This window comes from Larus michahellis, chromosome 4 (genome assembly GCF_964199755.1).
Source record: "Larus michahellis chromosome 4, bLarMic1.1, whole genome shotgun sequence".
Taxonomy (NCBI): domain Eukaryota; kingdom Metazoa; phylum Chordata; class Aves; order Charadriiformes; family Laridae; genus Larus; species Larus michahellis.
Window position 1 is genome coordinate 47,832,484 of NC_133899.1, and position 16,046 is coordinate 47,848,529.

The window sequence follows — 16,046 nt, forward strand, 5'->3', positions numbered from 1 at the left end:
TTCATCTCAAATCATTGCAGCATACTTCAAAATATGCACATGCCAATCCTCTTATTTAGAATAACCTGGAACAAGGAAAACATTGGGAGAGTGCACACAAACCTTCTGGAATCTCACAAGTTATCTCTGAGTTCAAAGACACTGAGATTAAAGATAAAAATCAAGATCAAGATTATTTGCCCAGCAGAGCAATACGAAGCCAGTATAGCTGTCAAAGCACAGCCTGAACAAATGGTGACAGTTGTGTGGATGAACAGAAATCTGTTGGGCAGTGAGGGCTCCCCAGTAAGCCCTGAGAGCCAGAATGTATGACACTTTCATAATAGGAAACTTTGTATTCTGAGCCTACCTACAGCCATATTGCTGATCATTTATTCTCGGCTTCAAATAAAGAATCCCATATTTCAAATCTTTTAGAGTTTCACAGCTCTCAAAATTACTAAGACTGTTTGTGCTTTGGTACAGGGACACCATTTGATCTGCTAAACTCCAGACATACTATAAAAGAAAAAAAGAAAAAGAAAAGAAAAAAAATAATTACTAGTTCTGTATTACTCACAGAAAAAATGAACACACAGCCTTTTCCTGCCTTTCAAGAAATCAGAAGCTCCACAGAATACTCAGTGTGAACAAAAAGCCATTGTAGAAACTCACATCTTACTTTGAAAATAAATGGGAAAAACATGATCTCCAGCACCTCAGTCAGAGGGTTGTGCTCTATGGTGACAGTTTTGTTTGTTATAATGATCTTAAAATATTATTTATTCTTTCAAAAGTAGAAAAGGCCCTGAGGTGTCAGCTTGAAAGCAGACACAAACTAAATCCAATTTAGAGAGATGTCTGAATGACAATTTCAGCTGGGTATTTCAGACCCACCTTGCCTTCAACTCTGGTAAAGAAATCCTGTTGGTGGGTGGAAGTCATTGTAGTCATGTTCTTTATCTTTCTTAAGCTCTTGTTTACTGACTATTTGTTCAGCTGACTAATCTCAGTATTACATTCTGTGGACACTCACCTATATCAGATGGAGTATCATGATTCCCAATCACATCAAGTGCACAAGGTTGTACCTTCATTTGTCCTCAATACCTACTCTCAGCGATTAATTCTCCGCAACCCTCACTTAACAGTGACCACTGCAACTTGCTCAGAACATGGAAGTATACTGTTCATCGGTTTGTACAGTAAAAGCTTCATTCCTGGTATCATGCATTTTTTTAACTTTGGTCATCTACAAAGACAGAATGCATTTTGAGAGTTTAAGCTACTTTATAAATAACAAAAAAATATCAAACTCCTTATAAAAATCCATGTAGTAACAAGTATTATTTGCTCCTAAAATAGATTTCTGAGGTCTTTTAAAGGCAGTATTCATTCTAGTTGCACAAAGCTACAGAGAAAGGTCTGCCAAGATGGCCAAAACCACACTAATCTTGAACTGCTTGTACCTCTGGGGGGAAAGCAAGCTTTAAGAATTTCTCCTTAGACTTGCTGCAGTATTTATCTTAGTTACTTATTTACTAGTGAGAATCTCAGTTGTTTAAAAGTTGAAAATGTGCATGAGGCAAAAAATATAATACAAGTTGTCCAATCAGTCGAACTAGCAAGTTAGACCTCATTTGGAGATTAGATGGAGACTGATGTGCAGAAAAAAAACAAAACCAAAAAAACCTACAAAAACTCCTGAAACTGTGGCCAACTGAGAAAGCAAGCTACTCCTATGCCTTGAGATCCTCTTCCACTGCTGTAGTACAGAGATTGTTGTGAAATACTCTGCACTTTGATTTGCCTCAGAAAAAAATAACAGGAAAGGAAGCAAGCAAGGGAAGATTTTCAAATGGGCATCAAAAGACAGAAACATATAACCACTGCAAGCACACATTATGTTTCTTTATAACATATAATGTGTTATAATGTTATAACAGATCTTTAGTGAAGCTGCCTGGAAGAGTTTTAGACATTGTGCAAGACACCATCAAGTTGGCAAAACATACAGCAATCAGATGAGTCAACATCAACAACACTGAAGACCCACACACAGCTTTTCCAAAAAAAAAAAACTTTCCAAATTAGTAGGAAGAGATTATCCATGCTAATTATTATGTTCATTACTTAAAGACTTATGCAGGTCATAAGGTAGGAAGATGCACTCTATTAAAGCATTCAACAGGACAACAATCACACAAGGACACAAACCAGTTCAAATTCATACTCAGAAAAAGGAAGGAAGAATGAGTGCTGCTGAAACCAGAAGCATTCTCTGCTTTTGATACTAACTGTCCTGACTGAGGCAAGCAGAATTTGGTTTTCTATATGCTTTTAAAAGCTCTGTTTCCCAAACTGACTGCTTAACATGAATATTTGTAATAGAAGAGGTACTGAACTGCACGAAACCCATGCACGTTTCCGAAACATGCTCAGGCAGCCCTTGGCTAACCCAGTGAAATCCAGCATTCACAACATAATCAGCATGTGTCCAGCTCCATTCTCCATGTACCCTGTCTGTTTCCAAAAGCCCCCCTCAGACTGGCCCTATTGGCAGCATCCTGATGTACTTACTATTCAGTGAAGAACCTGGCAATGCCATACTGACTAATATCTTCTCTGTTCTCCAGCAACTGGCTCACTGCATCCTCCATGTACGTGAGGACATGCCTTTGAGCTGCAAATAAAAGAGACAGTAAGAGACAAAAATTAGAATACAAGGGGCCTGCAAAGCCCAGAGCCAGACCAACCTAGTTGTGTGCCTTACACAAGCCAACAAGCATTTGCTCCCTCAGCTGGAGAGTAGATATTTCATTCTCCCAGATATGGATAGTAAAATTCCTGAGCTATATGCTTTCTTTCCTGTCTACACAGAGTGAGTTAGTCATTAACAGTGCTTTTTTAAAATCCCCTGAGATTCTGGAAGTGAAAGAATAGGAGGAGTTGTGAGACTGCCTCGCTGGAAAACGCTTACTCAAGAGGAGATCCTGATCTCTATTCTGAGTCACAGCCATCTTTCCTATACAGATTGTCAATGCCGTATGGATATGGCTGTTGCAGAGCTGTAGGTGTTCCCCACCCTTCCCTCCTTACCAAAGCCAAGTAGCTCTAAGGTTGTTCTGTAAAGTCTTTTTCCTAAAGGTGCAAATAAAACTACATCTGTTTCCATAAATGCATCAGTGAATGTTCTTGGAGTGTCAGGTTGGGAACAGGTCTCAATGCCAAGAGAGATTTATATTGCTCAACAGTCAGTCTCAAATAACTGCCTAAACCAAACATAAGGAAATTTCATAAGTGGTGGATCTGCCAGTACCCAACCACAGAATGCCACTCACTTGTAAGACTCCTGAGTAAAGACAGTTTGGTACAACACAAATTGTTTTACTGCTTCTGCAGGGGGCAGACTCTGTACAAATCAAGCATTTGCCAGGGAGGAAGCAGCGTGGATTTGCCACTGAGCCCCTTTGATGTTTTTGGCTAGAAACCAAGCTGGAGCAACAAAGAGCCGAGTCTGGGGTGATGCGCCAGCTACCAAGCAGTAGACTTTCCAAATCTACAAGTTCAACAATCAGAAGACAAGTCATAACGAACCCAGGAAAATCATTCCTAACCTGGAAAGCGCACAAACCCTGTTCCCAAAGCACACACCTCCATCCTAAACACGTATGCTGCTGCACCTTTGCAAGTAGTGTCGTGTCCTAAAAAGAGCAGCAGAAAACCCTTAGGGGAGATAGGAAAGGCAAAGGCTGTTCTTACTCCTTGCCAATATGCTCCAGACTTGGCAGCATCATCCCCTCACCAGCAACTGGCCAACCTCAGACCCACATCAATATTCTTCAAACCATTTTAATTTGTGCTTAATATCCTGGTAAGCATCAAGCCTGCGCCACTTGATACACAGCATGGAAGTCCCTTTCATCTTAGTGTGGGGCAGGTGGACTTCAAGAGAGGCCCGGAAATGATTATTCCCAGTGGATACAGTCATTAAAAGTATGTAGGAACATTGATTGCTATCAGGGGATTTCTCTGCCTAGAACACTTTTCAGGACAATGGTAAAATTGGTTAAGCACACCCTGGAAAATACCTTGCAGCTGATAGCAAAATGGTGAGCCAAAGGTTCAAAGATATTATCTGGCACTAAAAGATACAGGGCGTAGCTTTATTTAATTATTTTAATGCAAAGGAATAAACTTAATTTATGTGAGTGATTAAAGAAAAATAGCTCTGCGCACCTGTGTCCCCTGGGGGAGGAACGAGTTGTGCAGCTCAGTCACAGGCTCAAGATAACAGCAACTGGGTAAACTTTATTTCAGCCCATCCTTCCTCCCTCTTCATTATGCAGCCCATCTCATACCCAGAAACTGTCTTCCCAGGCCCCTCTTGAGCTGTCAGCGGTACCAGATGAAGCCAGGGAACGGTACTAGCAGACTGGCTTCCACTGATCTCAGCCTGCAGTAAACTTCTACTCCGCTGCAAAAACATTCTCAAAACTTTGTGGGGAAGTACATGCTCCTTTCATAAAATAGCCCCTATCAATGAAACATAGATTTGTTATTTTGCTGCTTTAGTGTCATTAACCTCTCCCCTAAAAGCCTATGGGAATAGACAGGCATGGTCCCACAGCGCTACACAGCACAAAGTGGCTGACCTCTATAACAAATACCTCTGAGTCTGCTCCTGGAGAATAAATTAACTTTCAACACAGAATTTCAGACATTTCTGTCACACTTAAAAATGTACGCAAATATGCACGTGTCACTGTGGAATACAGTCACTGGTAAAAGGGTATTTCTATTAAGCTTTTTGTTGCATGGCCTAAGGATCCTGGCAAAGACCTCTCCCCCTGTTTCCCTGAAGGCAGGTAGAGGCGCGGGGGAGGGAAGAAATTGGTGAGCAGAGAAGCTGAAAGAAAATAGCACATGAATCTCCTTGAGAAGTCTCTCTCCAGCTTTTCGGCTGCTGTGCTGTTTTCCAGGTAGCACAGTTCACACTGCCAAACCAAATTCCAGTTCTGGCTTCCTGTTCACTGGCCGACCAGTTCTATGGAACGGTGGAAGTAGTATGTTTTATAACCCAACCAACTCTACCCTACACAGAAAAGCCATAGAATAAAATTTAATTTGCAGGCAGGTTCTAGCAGGCTAGAGAGGCAAAATAAAGTGCCAGGAGTCTGGTTATAGCAAAATAATAGTTCCATAATTTATACAAATGGTACTTTCCATAACAAACACTAGAACCATACTGGAACATTAACTATTTATGCAAGCGGGGTTAATCCGTGGGGTCCTGTGCAAAATAAATGAGATGATTCATACATTTTAATAGTTTTTGAAATTCAGGGAGATAATGGTGTCTTGGTATACATGTTGCTCATATTTTTGAGGCTCAGTTTACAATAGTAAGGCAGCAAGCCCAAATCAGAATGTAAAGCCCAAATACTCACACAACTGTGCTATTGCAGCTTGCTGTCTTGTCTCATTTTCTTCCTGATAGAATTCCAGTATACTGCAGCTTCCACACAGGAGGTATTACAACAGATTATCATCCTCAGCGTTTATTTGTTTATGGCTTATTGCAACAAAGGCTCTCCTTCCTACCAGTACAAAACTTTCCAAAGCAACCCATATTTGCTAAATTCTTTCCTGAAATCCCATGCAACTATCCCAAACAGTAAGTAACTGCGCCTGCCACACTCATTTGGCAGGTGCTACTCTTTGCGGTCAGATTTAAGAGCTACCGGGCAACTTTCACAGAAGGATCTGACAGAATAAGTTCACAGAGTAGTCTTCAGGCAGCCCATGACCTGATGTTAAGTAGATACCTTTGCAGAGAATATCTTCATTCTTATCACTAAACCACGAGCAGTGATGTTACACTTGGAGCCTCTGCAGTAGCAATATGTACAGTACAGCTCCTCCAAAGCTGGCTACTTCAGCCCTCGGGAGAATGGCCTCTGCTGGTATTACCACCACATTCACATGCTCACGCCCCACCAGCACTCACATGCCCAATCTTTAAAGTGAATTTTGGAATCAATGCACTTTTGGCTCAGAGCCAAATTCAGGGCTGAACAGTGGCTGTTCAATTCAAGTATGGCCAGACCACGTCATATAAATTTCCTCCAGCTTACAAGTAAAAGGCAAAACAAGGATTACACCCACAATCTCTGTGGACTTCACTGCAACAGATTAGACAATCACAACTAATTCCATTTAACCATGCACCAAAACATTTTGCATGTGTATTTAAAATAGTAAAAACTGTCCTTTTATAAGCCACAAAATTACTTGTTTCAATCTTCTTATAAGAACAAACAATCTGCTAATTCATAAGTTTGATTACAAGTATTGTTAGAACAAGCATTGATACTTCAAAGATCTTGAAGGAAACGGAAAACGTAATGCAAATAATACCACTGCATGAAACAGAATATATGCACTGAAATTCTCAAAGCCAGAAATTCAGAAGGAAAGAAGGAAATACATGTCACCTTTCAGTGATAATATTGCATCTATGTAATACTTTTATTATCAGCAGTGCTCAGGAATGGAGAGGGTTAAGACCTTGGAAGTGCCACATTACTGTGTGTCAGTTATATGACACCAACTTCAGCAGGTATTGGCAACACAATCACATCAAGCATACTGTTTTTGCATACTAGTTTCCCAGTTTTATAATTTAGATGTATCTCCCTAATGCTGCATTGATAAGAAGCTTCTCTTTCCAACAAGTTTGCCTTTTCCAAAGGCAGAGAAGAAAAACTGGAGGTCAGTATACCAGCATACTTACCAAGAAGCGATGCTGCCTGTCACACTTGAAAGGAATAGCAAACATGGGATGGCCAGAAGGTGCAATAAAAATAGCAGCAGATGCTGCTAAAGAAAAATAAAGTGCACTAAACAACGTGAAGAAAGAGTATGATTGGAATAAATTGGTATAGGATAGCAAAACACACCTCACACACCTTGTTTAAAGAAGCAGCAGAACACAGCCCTACAGCAGAGGTAAGTCTTCATTTATCAAATTATTATCAAATCAGCTAGCTACCTTATTGCTCAACTAGTCATGAGAGATGACTTCTGGAATATGAGCTGTCTACCAAAACAATTTGTACTGTATGCACATAAGAGGGCTTTTTTTTTTATGGCTGGTTCATTCCTGGCATAACTGAGTACGTTGAAAAATCAGGAGTGGGAATTCCTGGATAATAAGACCAGCTTTTATTAATTATTTGCCTCCTCCTCAACTGAAGTGCCGGTGATTAATTTCAATTATCAGAAGTTCAAGAGCATAATAAGTTTAAATGTATTTGGGATATTTCTGGTATTTTTTAATTTCTGAGAGCATATAAATTAAAAGCTAAATACCCTTCCAGAATTTATTCTAAATTGGAGCTTAACTAAGGACACTACTGTATTAGGCACATTGGAAAGACACATCTATAGTAACACAAAATCAAATTCAGGCAAATATTACCAAAACAGTAATGATGCAAGAGGGAATTAGTAAGGATAGAAATTGCAAGAACAAAATCATGTAAACTCTGGAAGTTTTTTCCAGCATTAATGTTCTTTCAGGATGCTCTTTTCAATATCTTCAGATATCATTAGTGATTTAATCTTGTTAGATATCACTAAGGAATGGCCTGGGCAAGAGAAGTATGTAAACAAAACAATCAACCTAAAAGCTAAATCACTGTACAGCTGTAGTTTTTCCAGCTTTGCACAGCTTCATAGTGTAATTTCCTATTAAAACTCAAAAAAATATTTTTTTTGAAGGAAACAACATGTAAGGAAGTATGAGTAGACCTTGTCATGCCAGAGATAACACTGCTATGAGAGATACGTGCTGTTACACAGGAACACATGCTAAATGGCCACACAGCACAACTACATTGTATTTCGTATGTTTACAGTTTCAAAACTACTTTCAACAAAAAATTTAAGAAATGTTTCAGTTTATAATTTAATCTTGACCATAACTGAAAATTTGTTTCAAACAATTAATCAGCATATTAATCACAAACCATGACATTGTACTCTTTCAGTTTGCACTCCTGAGGCTGCACACAGACTGACTTAATCGTCCAAGTCCCTCCAGCAGACCACTTCCTGCAAGATGTTGTACAGCTGCTAGAAATCACCACCTCACCAATGCCAAATTGGTGAGCTATCGGGTTTTGGGTTGGTTTTGTTTGTTTTGGTTTTTTCTTTTCTTTTTTTTTTTTTTTTTTTAAATCTGAATTCATGCAGTGTATTATTAACATTGTGGAATTCTAGCTTGTTATAAGGGCATTAAGTAACCTAACGGTTCCCTACCTATTCATACTTAAACACAGACGGTCCGCGTACTCTCCAGTTCTGGAAATCTACCTAGATCAGGATCAGATTTCACCTGTTACCTTTCAAGTTAAGATGGAAGTCCTGTAGTGCAACAGGAGGTTTAGAGATGAAATCTCCATCTTTTAGAGAAAGTACTAGACTGAGTCTAAGAAGATTCAAATTTATCCAACATTTCTACAAGCAAACACTCTTTCTTAAAGAAAATGATTGCATTTGGACTTTCCAACTCAGTATTTCTTAAGACTGTTCAGAAGAAGAGTAAACTCTAGGTATCCGCAAAGTCTCTACACAACTGAAGTTCTCTGCTGGGAACAACTCAGTTTTGTAAAAGCACCAATACCATGAAAATTCTTTCTAATCATGAAGTCCAAGACTTCTTACGAGAGAGATGAGGAAACATACCATGTTTCTGGCACTTAATAGCCCCATGCGTTACTGATAAGGCACTTCCCTAACAGAGTATTTGTGTTCTTACATGTCTTGCGTTGGCAAAGGAAGAAAAGAAAGCACATCCTGGAGTTGGGGAGTAGAGGGGAGGAGAATCCACAGAAAAACAGAAGTTCAGAAATTTGCAATAATCTACTGCTTTTTCTCCATAACAGGAAAGGGGGGGGGGGGAGGGAATACAATTTGAAGCTTCAGAAGACAGCTGCATGAGCAGAACAATACACTAAGTGCTCCATTGCCTGCTATAAATAACGGAGCAATCACCAGTTATTAAACCATAATGAGGAAGGCATGGAAAAGTGTCTCAAATAGGCCTCATTTTGCCTACTGTAGTTCCAGCCTCATCCATCAAATGCGAAACACATTTTCATCACTATCCCCAAACACTAAATGTTGTTTATTCAGTGAAAACACTGTTTAAAATGTCCTGCTTGTTACAACAACATCTTCACTGTAGCCTTTCTGCCAACTTTGCAGACCGCATCCCATTTCCTATTCACTGAGTCATCTCTGTTCTTCTACCTACTGTCTCACAATCATTGTGGCATGAGACATGTTGCCCTGACTTTTATTTTCCAGGAACTCTGCTGTACCAAAGCTTTGCAATTATTCTTCATCTTAAGTTAATGCTTAATTCTCTCCCTGTTCACTTCTATTTTAACTTACTACTGCTTTTATTTCCCTCTTAACAGCCAAATTGTGTGGAAGAATCATCTCAAATACAAAAAAGAAAAAAAAAAAGTAGCATGTAATCTTATTTTGGCCACTTATTTTATTTGTTGGCCTGGTTTTGATATTGAAAAAGGAAAAAAGGAGGCTAAGTGAAGCTTGCCCATTCCAGGTCAGGAGAGACAGTGCCATCTGACCTGTGAGACTCAGAGAATACCTTATGTGGCAGCCTGGGGCAACACAACTTCAGAATGAAGTTACAGAAAGTGAAACTTAATCACAATTGCTTACAACCCCACATCAGACAACTCTATTAATAAGACTTTGAGGCACACAATAGAACAAATCCAAAGCATGGTGATTTCAGAATGCCAGGTCCATGTATAAAACATAAAAGCATCTTATGAAAACGTGTGGGGAGGTGTGTTTATTTTGGGGAAGAGAGTTGGGGTTTGGGGGATTTTGTTTGTTTGTTTTAACCAATTCCCTACTACTAATACACAATTCATTCAGTAGGATCTGTTAGCAGTTTGGTAAATTATGAAGTCTCACAAAAACACTGTTATTGGTATCCTTACAGCTAATAACAATATCAACATGTAGCAGACCTTTTCCCCTCTTAACAGACAACAGATATTGCAACCTAAACAGAAGGGTATCCTAAGTGATCAACAGAACAGGCTCTTATACAAGTTATTGCTCAACCTGATATGCTCACGAGTGTCTTTTTCTGACCCCAATGTCAAAATAATTTAGAAGGTGTTACAATATGAAAAAGGGAATGGTAGATCAGCATGTGGAACAGAGATAAAAGGAGGCTCACTCTAAGTAGGTTAATAAAGCAGCTTGCACCTAACAATCTTGCACTTCTCTTAGAAGTCTCATTTCTCAACCTCAGCTGTGAAACAGAAAACTGATTTACTCTTACACTTTAAGAATATTTAGTCTGCTTCCTAGATTGTTTTGAGCGATTCAATCCTTACAGACAAGTTTCACAAAGGTAAACGTTAAGTGCCTGTTTCATTAAAGACAATTAAGTGAACCTAAAACCAAGTTGGCTCATTAAAAAAAAAAAAAGAAAATTTTCAGGTTGCAGCCTAGAGCAAATCTGTGGAAAAGTTATGAGTCTCTCCTTAAAAGCGTAGGTTGAAAATGCTGACATAGGGCGATTGATAGAGTAGCACAAAACAAAGGGTGTATCTACATGGCACACTGCAATATTGTTCTCAAATACCTGAACAAGCTCCAGAATTGAAATTGGCAGTAAGAATTTCGGCAAAGTGAGTTTTCTGAGAATCACCCTGAACAGAGCACTAAAACTCTTATTTCTGCTTTGACTTTCCTTAATACAAAATAGCATTGCAATTATGTAGGTACGCAAAAAAGTACCCTGCCAGCAGCCTGGTAGCAAAAGCACAAAGACATTCTACTCTACGAGGAATTAGATCACTCCTTTACTTAAACATTCATCTCTCTTTATTGCTGTTATACTTGTGAAAGAACATGTAGCAGATCACTCCTCATTGACATTATTGCTAGGCTAAACATACTAAGCTCTTTTAGTTTCCTCCCTCCAAGACGGGTTTTCCATTTGCTGGAAGCTAGCAATGTTTCTCTAGTCTTGTTCCATTCTGACTTACCAGAGCTGGTAAAATCATGGTGGAACAAGCAGCACATTTCCGACCTTTCCTTGTACAAGAAAGCCACAATAAATTAGGTATACCTTTATAAGAGTTATTACAAAACAGCCTCTTGGGCCTAGAAGGTAATACCTGAAGAGTTTAACTTTAAAAATACAGTCTTGAACACATTCCAAATGCTTACTACTTGTAATTCATCTCCTCTTTAGCAATTAAGTGAAGTCATATTGACTTTATTCCATCCTAATTATTTTTATTTGACACATTAACACCGAAATCACTTTGCTCCTTAGTTTCCTGGGACATCAAACAGTAACACAAACTGTTAGAGACAGGTTAAAAGGATGTAGTTTGTAAGGGAGCAACTGCTTTATAAGTGAAAAAATTTCCAGTTCATGGGGGAAACATTACCAACATTACCTTACTTCAGAAGAAAAGCTGACATTCTAACCATCTCACATGATAAGAACAATAGCTCTTCCAATACTGGGAAACGAGCATAAAATAAGGTTGGTCACATAGATCTGCGAGCAGAACAGGCTGGTCATGGGCACAGTGAGGTTACGGTCTGCCATTGTGTCTCGCAGTGCCAAGACGGGAGGAGACGGCAGCTCACCTCCCTCAGCCCGCATCTAAGGGCGCCGAGGGGAGCTCCCTGCGCCCAGGAGGGCCCCGCAGCCCTCCCGCCTCAGGGGAGCACCGTGAGAAGCACCGACCTACGACAAACACACACCCACCCGGTGCTGTCCCCTCCTCAGCCGAGGAGACGGACACGGAGTCACTCCCACCCGCATCGACCCGACCCGGCCCGGCCCGGCCCAGCCAGGGGTCACGCCATGGGCCTGAGGCCGCTGTTCCCGACAAGGCAGGGTCGCCGCCGTCCCCGACCCCACCGAGCCCTCCCCACGCCGGGCCGCAGCAACACCCAGGGGACCCAGCCCTCGGGGCGCTGCCCCGCCGCGCCGCCCCACTCCTCACCCAGGTACTCGGGCCCCGGCAGCGAGAGCCGCTCGGGGCTCAGCATCCTCCCGCCGCCGCCGCTCCCTCCCGGCTTCCGTCCGTTTCCAAGGCGCCCGACGCTCCTAGCGCTCAGGGCCCGGCGCTGCTCGCCTGCTCGCCCCGGCTGGGAACACGCCCTCGCGGCGCCAGGGTTCCGCGCCCAAACCCGGCCTCACCCCCTGCCCCGCCCCGCCACCCCCGAGTGGGGGCAGCCCGGCCTCCCCGGCCAGCCGGGCCGGTGGCACAGGTCAGGGCTGCGGGCAGGGCAGGGCGGCACGTGAGTGACCTCGGGGGAAGGGTCTTTGGGGGAGCATTGTGACATGGCGGCCTGGCCTTGAGGAAGGGGCCGCGGGCAACATGGCGGCCTGGCCTTGAGGAAGGGGTAGTGGGTGATACCCTGGGCAGCGAGCTGCGACCCTGAGGGACACCTCAGAGGGAGGAGAGTTGGTTAAGCTGAAGACCCAAAACAACACGAGGAAATGCGTGTGTAAAGTCATTCTGGTTAGATTTAGTTTGGGAAGTCAGAAGGTGCTGAACGCCAGGGGCTGGTGGGACTACAGCTGGGGGGGGGCTCTTTAGTGGAATTTGAAGGTGAATGGTAGTAGGTGAATGAAGGGCACTGTGTAGCACCCTTGACCCAGGGAGCAGGGTCTGAACAGGGTGACCAAGGAGGTGTTTTACAGCTGTGGCCTTCTGTCTGTATCACTCCTTTGCCATTTTATTTTTTTTTTTGCAACCCTCATGCTCTGGAGAGGCAGGTGTGGGGAGCACCAGGAATCCTCCTTTGTTCACAAGAAAGTAGAAGCTAGCAGAAAAGTCCTGAGCCATGGGGCTTTTTCTGTTCTTGTCTGGGAATTGTCCTTGTTCTGGGGATGTAGGAGAGGCAGAGCTCTTCGCGGGGCTGGAAGCAGCCCTGATGGGCTGCTCTTCCCCAGAAGCCGATGGGGCTAAAACTCCCAAATTACTTACAGTTTCTTGCATTACCATTAGAAAAATCCCAGCCCAGGATGTCATCCCAGGAGTTAAAAAAAAAAAAAAAAAGCACTGGAAGTGTTGTCTGTTTTTACTGACAAATGCAAAAGAACAAAAATCAAATAAACCACTTGTGCATGCATATAATCAGCCTTTATTCCACTGGAGGAAAGAGCTGAGTGTGTCTCTTGGCAACTCAACTTTAGTCTATACTCACACGACAGCCACAGTTAAAAAGGACAAACAGGATGTTGTAATTTACCTATTCATATCGTCATCCCCAAAATTGCCTGGACCGCTCCACTGGCAGTGGCTTGTTTGTCTTTAAAAGGATATGGCTTACATATAAATGTTTCAAAGATGGGTGGAGAGAATAATTTAGGAAGCAGACAATGAGACACTCCAGTGTGAAGAAAGACTGCAAAAAGGTAAGATTGTCTTAAAGAGAATATGCATAACATATAAAGTGATGTTATCTAAAATTATTTGTGCTACAATGAAGCTCATTAAAAACTCCTATTTGTTCAGTTTTGCAGTTTGTGCATTTGGTTACAGGCTATAAAATTAAAGACAGGAAATTTTTGATAAAAGATACAATTAGATTGTAGAATACATAGACACAAGATGTTTTTGAGGCCAGGAATTCAGCAGAATTTAGAAAGGAAGCAGATATTTTCATGCAGAATGAGAAAACACAGGATTATGTTGTTCATACAAAAGCATAAGGGAAAAAAAGAGAACATAATCTGTAGGAATATGAACTGTCCTACTTCACAGTGAAGCCAATTATCTGACTAACGTGGTTTTGGAAAACATTTTTCCTGACATGATGTGTATTCCGTAACTGCTCGCTTTAGAATTTGTGGCACTTTTCAGTGAGGTAACTGGTTCTAGGCCACTGTTAGAGGGGAGAAATGGAATTTGATAGAGCCCCTGCGATCATTAGGTTTAAGAGCATAGTTCCTGCACTTTTAAAACTAGTGTCAAGATCTCTGTTTTCACAAGCAATCCTTTATCATCAGCCAGGTAGTTTCACTGGTGTTCAAAAGCCAAATATAAAAGTCTTCCTCTCCAATATTACTGGTCAGCTGAGCTGGTAGGAGCCTTCCACAGGTTGTGCACTTTCTTTTTTGTTGTTTAAACTATTTCTGTAAACCACAATTTATCTTTGATCAGCATCCGGAGTACTCATTTACAAGAGGCCTTTAAAGTCCAGTTTTAAATACTACATTCTAATATTTCTATTTTTCATTCTCTCTGGGACTTCTTTCTTGTTACTATTTGGTCTCTACGGGTTGGACTTTGTTATTTCTTTTAAACCAGCTAAGGGAATCCTTTTGGACATGGAGTCCATTTGTGGTTGTAATAATGATAAGTTTCAGTAGTAGTGGCGCCTGACTGTTAACAACTCAAAGAAAACTATATAAAAACAAGATGTCGTTTCTGGAGCCATTTATAGACTTCCCTGTTTACTATTATTTCTCTCTGGGTCTGCCAGAGCCAGGATTAGGTGATATAACAGATCAGTTGCAGGACTCACCTGTTCTCTCATGCTCATGACCTGAAAGGGAGGAAATGCTGCCAGCCTCGCCATAGGTGTTAAATTTGTTTTCACATATTGATTTGAGGAACCTAGACTAGTTCATTTTAATAAATTGAGAAGGCTTTTCTGTGTCACTGGAAAACATCTGCAAGTTTAATAGCTGCCTCAAAAGGGGAAAATCTAACAGGGACTTAATGTTCTTTTGGACCCAGCTGGAAGAATGACAGTGAAAAAACATGTTTTTCTCTGTCACAACTCCTTGGTAGATTATAAGAGGTACAGGTCTCATTTTAGAGCAAGTGAAGTACACTTTTATGGTCACCCTCTACCCTGGGAATCATGGTGGTGCTTACATCTCTTAACTAAAATTGCTGAGTTTTGTCTACCAAGGACATTTGGGAATAAAAATCAGTCTTTCAGGAAGGGTCAGTTGGACTACGTTGATACATTTTGTGCACACCCTCTTTCAGACTTGAAGTGGTTTAAGTAGTCTTTCAGAAAATATACCTTTAGGCAAATTAGGCTAATTTACTTATATAAGAGTCCATGTGACCACAAGTTTGAAAATATTCAGTGGTATAATTTAAATTATGTCATGAAAGAAAATTTCTTTATTACGTTATGATGCGTGGACTGAAAAACTCCTTTCTATGTTAGTTTTATAAATGTTTCTCAGCAATTTAGCTTAAATCAGATTTCTGTTTTCCTCCATTCCCACATACTTTGCTCCCACTGTTTTAATTGCTTAGCTTACTCTTTGCTGGTCTTATATTCACTTTCCTAAATGATACTATCAATGTTGCGCTTGGAATACTTCCCTTTTATTAGCCAAAGTTCTCCTGAGAAATAGCTCCTCTTTCGGAGAGAGTATTATATAGAATAATAAACAGGACTAGATATCAAGCAACAAATTCCAGAGGAAATGCCTTGTTTTAAACAGACTGAGTCATTTTGTCTGGCTTCTATTACTTTTTCTTGGAATGAAATATTTTATTTGCTTAGAATTTTAACAATTATTGCTAAAGTTGTTAAAATAAAGCCTAGACATATTGGAGGAAACTTCACTTTTCTTTTTTTTTTCTTCAGGTGACAGTTGGAAATGCTATTGCTTTAAGCATTACAACTACAATGTACAAAGAACTAGGCTGTGGGCAGTCTTCAGTCCCGTTCCATCTGACTTCTATGAAGTTAATGTAAGCCAGTTTCACAGAAACACTAGGAAAACTGTCTCCAGCCTTTCTTGTTCATCCTTTGAGTGTCCAAAGCCTTCTCCTATTTTAAAACAGTTAGCTAAGAGCTTGCCTTGTGCTGGACTTAGCTTTTTGCTGTTTGGTGGTGCTTTGTATTTTTTGAGGCTTCATACACATTTGCTAGCTGAGCTTTACCTGGTACATAATAAGTAATAAAATTGCAAGTGTGATAACAAAATGTGCTTATCGTAAGACACA

At 40.9% G+C, this 16,046-nt stretch overlaps 1 protein-coding gene across 1 annotated transcript in view; it reads right to left on the reverse strand.

The window, feature by feature from the left end:
- Window positions 1-12,283, reverse strand: part of CSTPP1 (centriolar satellite-associated tubulin polyglutamylase complex regulator 1) — an 88,997-nt gene extending 76,714 nt beyond the window's left edge. The window contains exons 1-2 of the mRNA XM_074584452.1: window positions 12,063-12,283; window positions 2,560-2,662 (exon numbers count right to left, since the gene is read on the reverse strand). Of these exons, the coding sequence (XP_074440553.1) occupies window positions 2,560-2,662; window positions 12,063-12,108 (149 nt within the window). The 5' untranslated portion in view covers window positions 12,109-12,283. The remainder of the gene's footprint in view (window positions 1-2,559; window positions 2,663-12,062) is intronic.
- Between the last annotated feature and the right edge of the window lie 3,763 nt (window positions 12,284-16,046).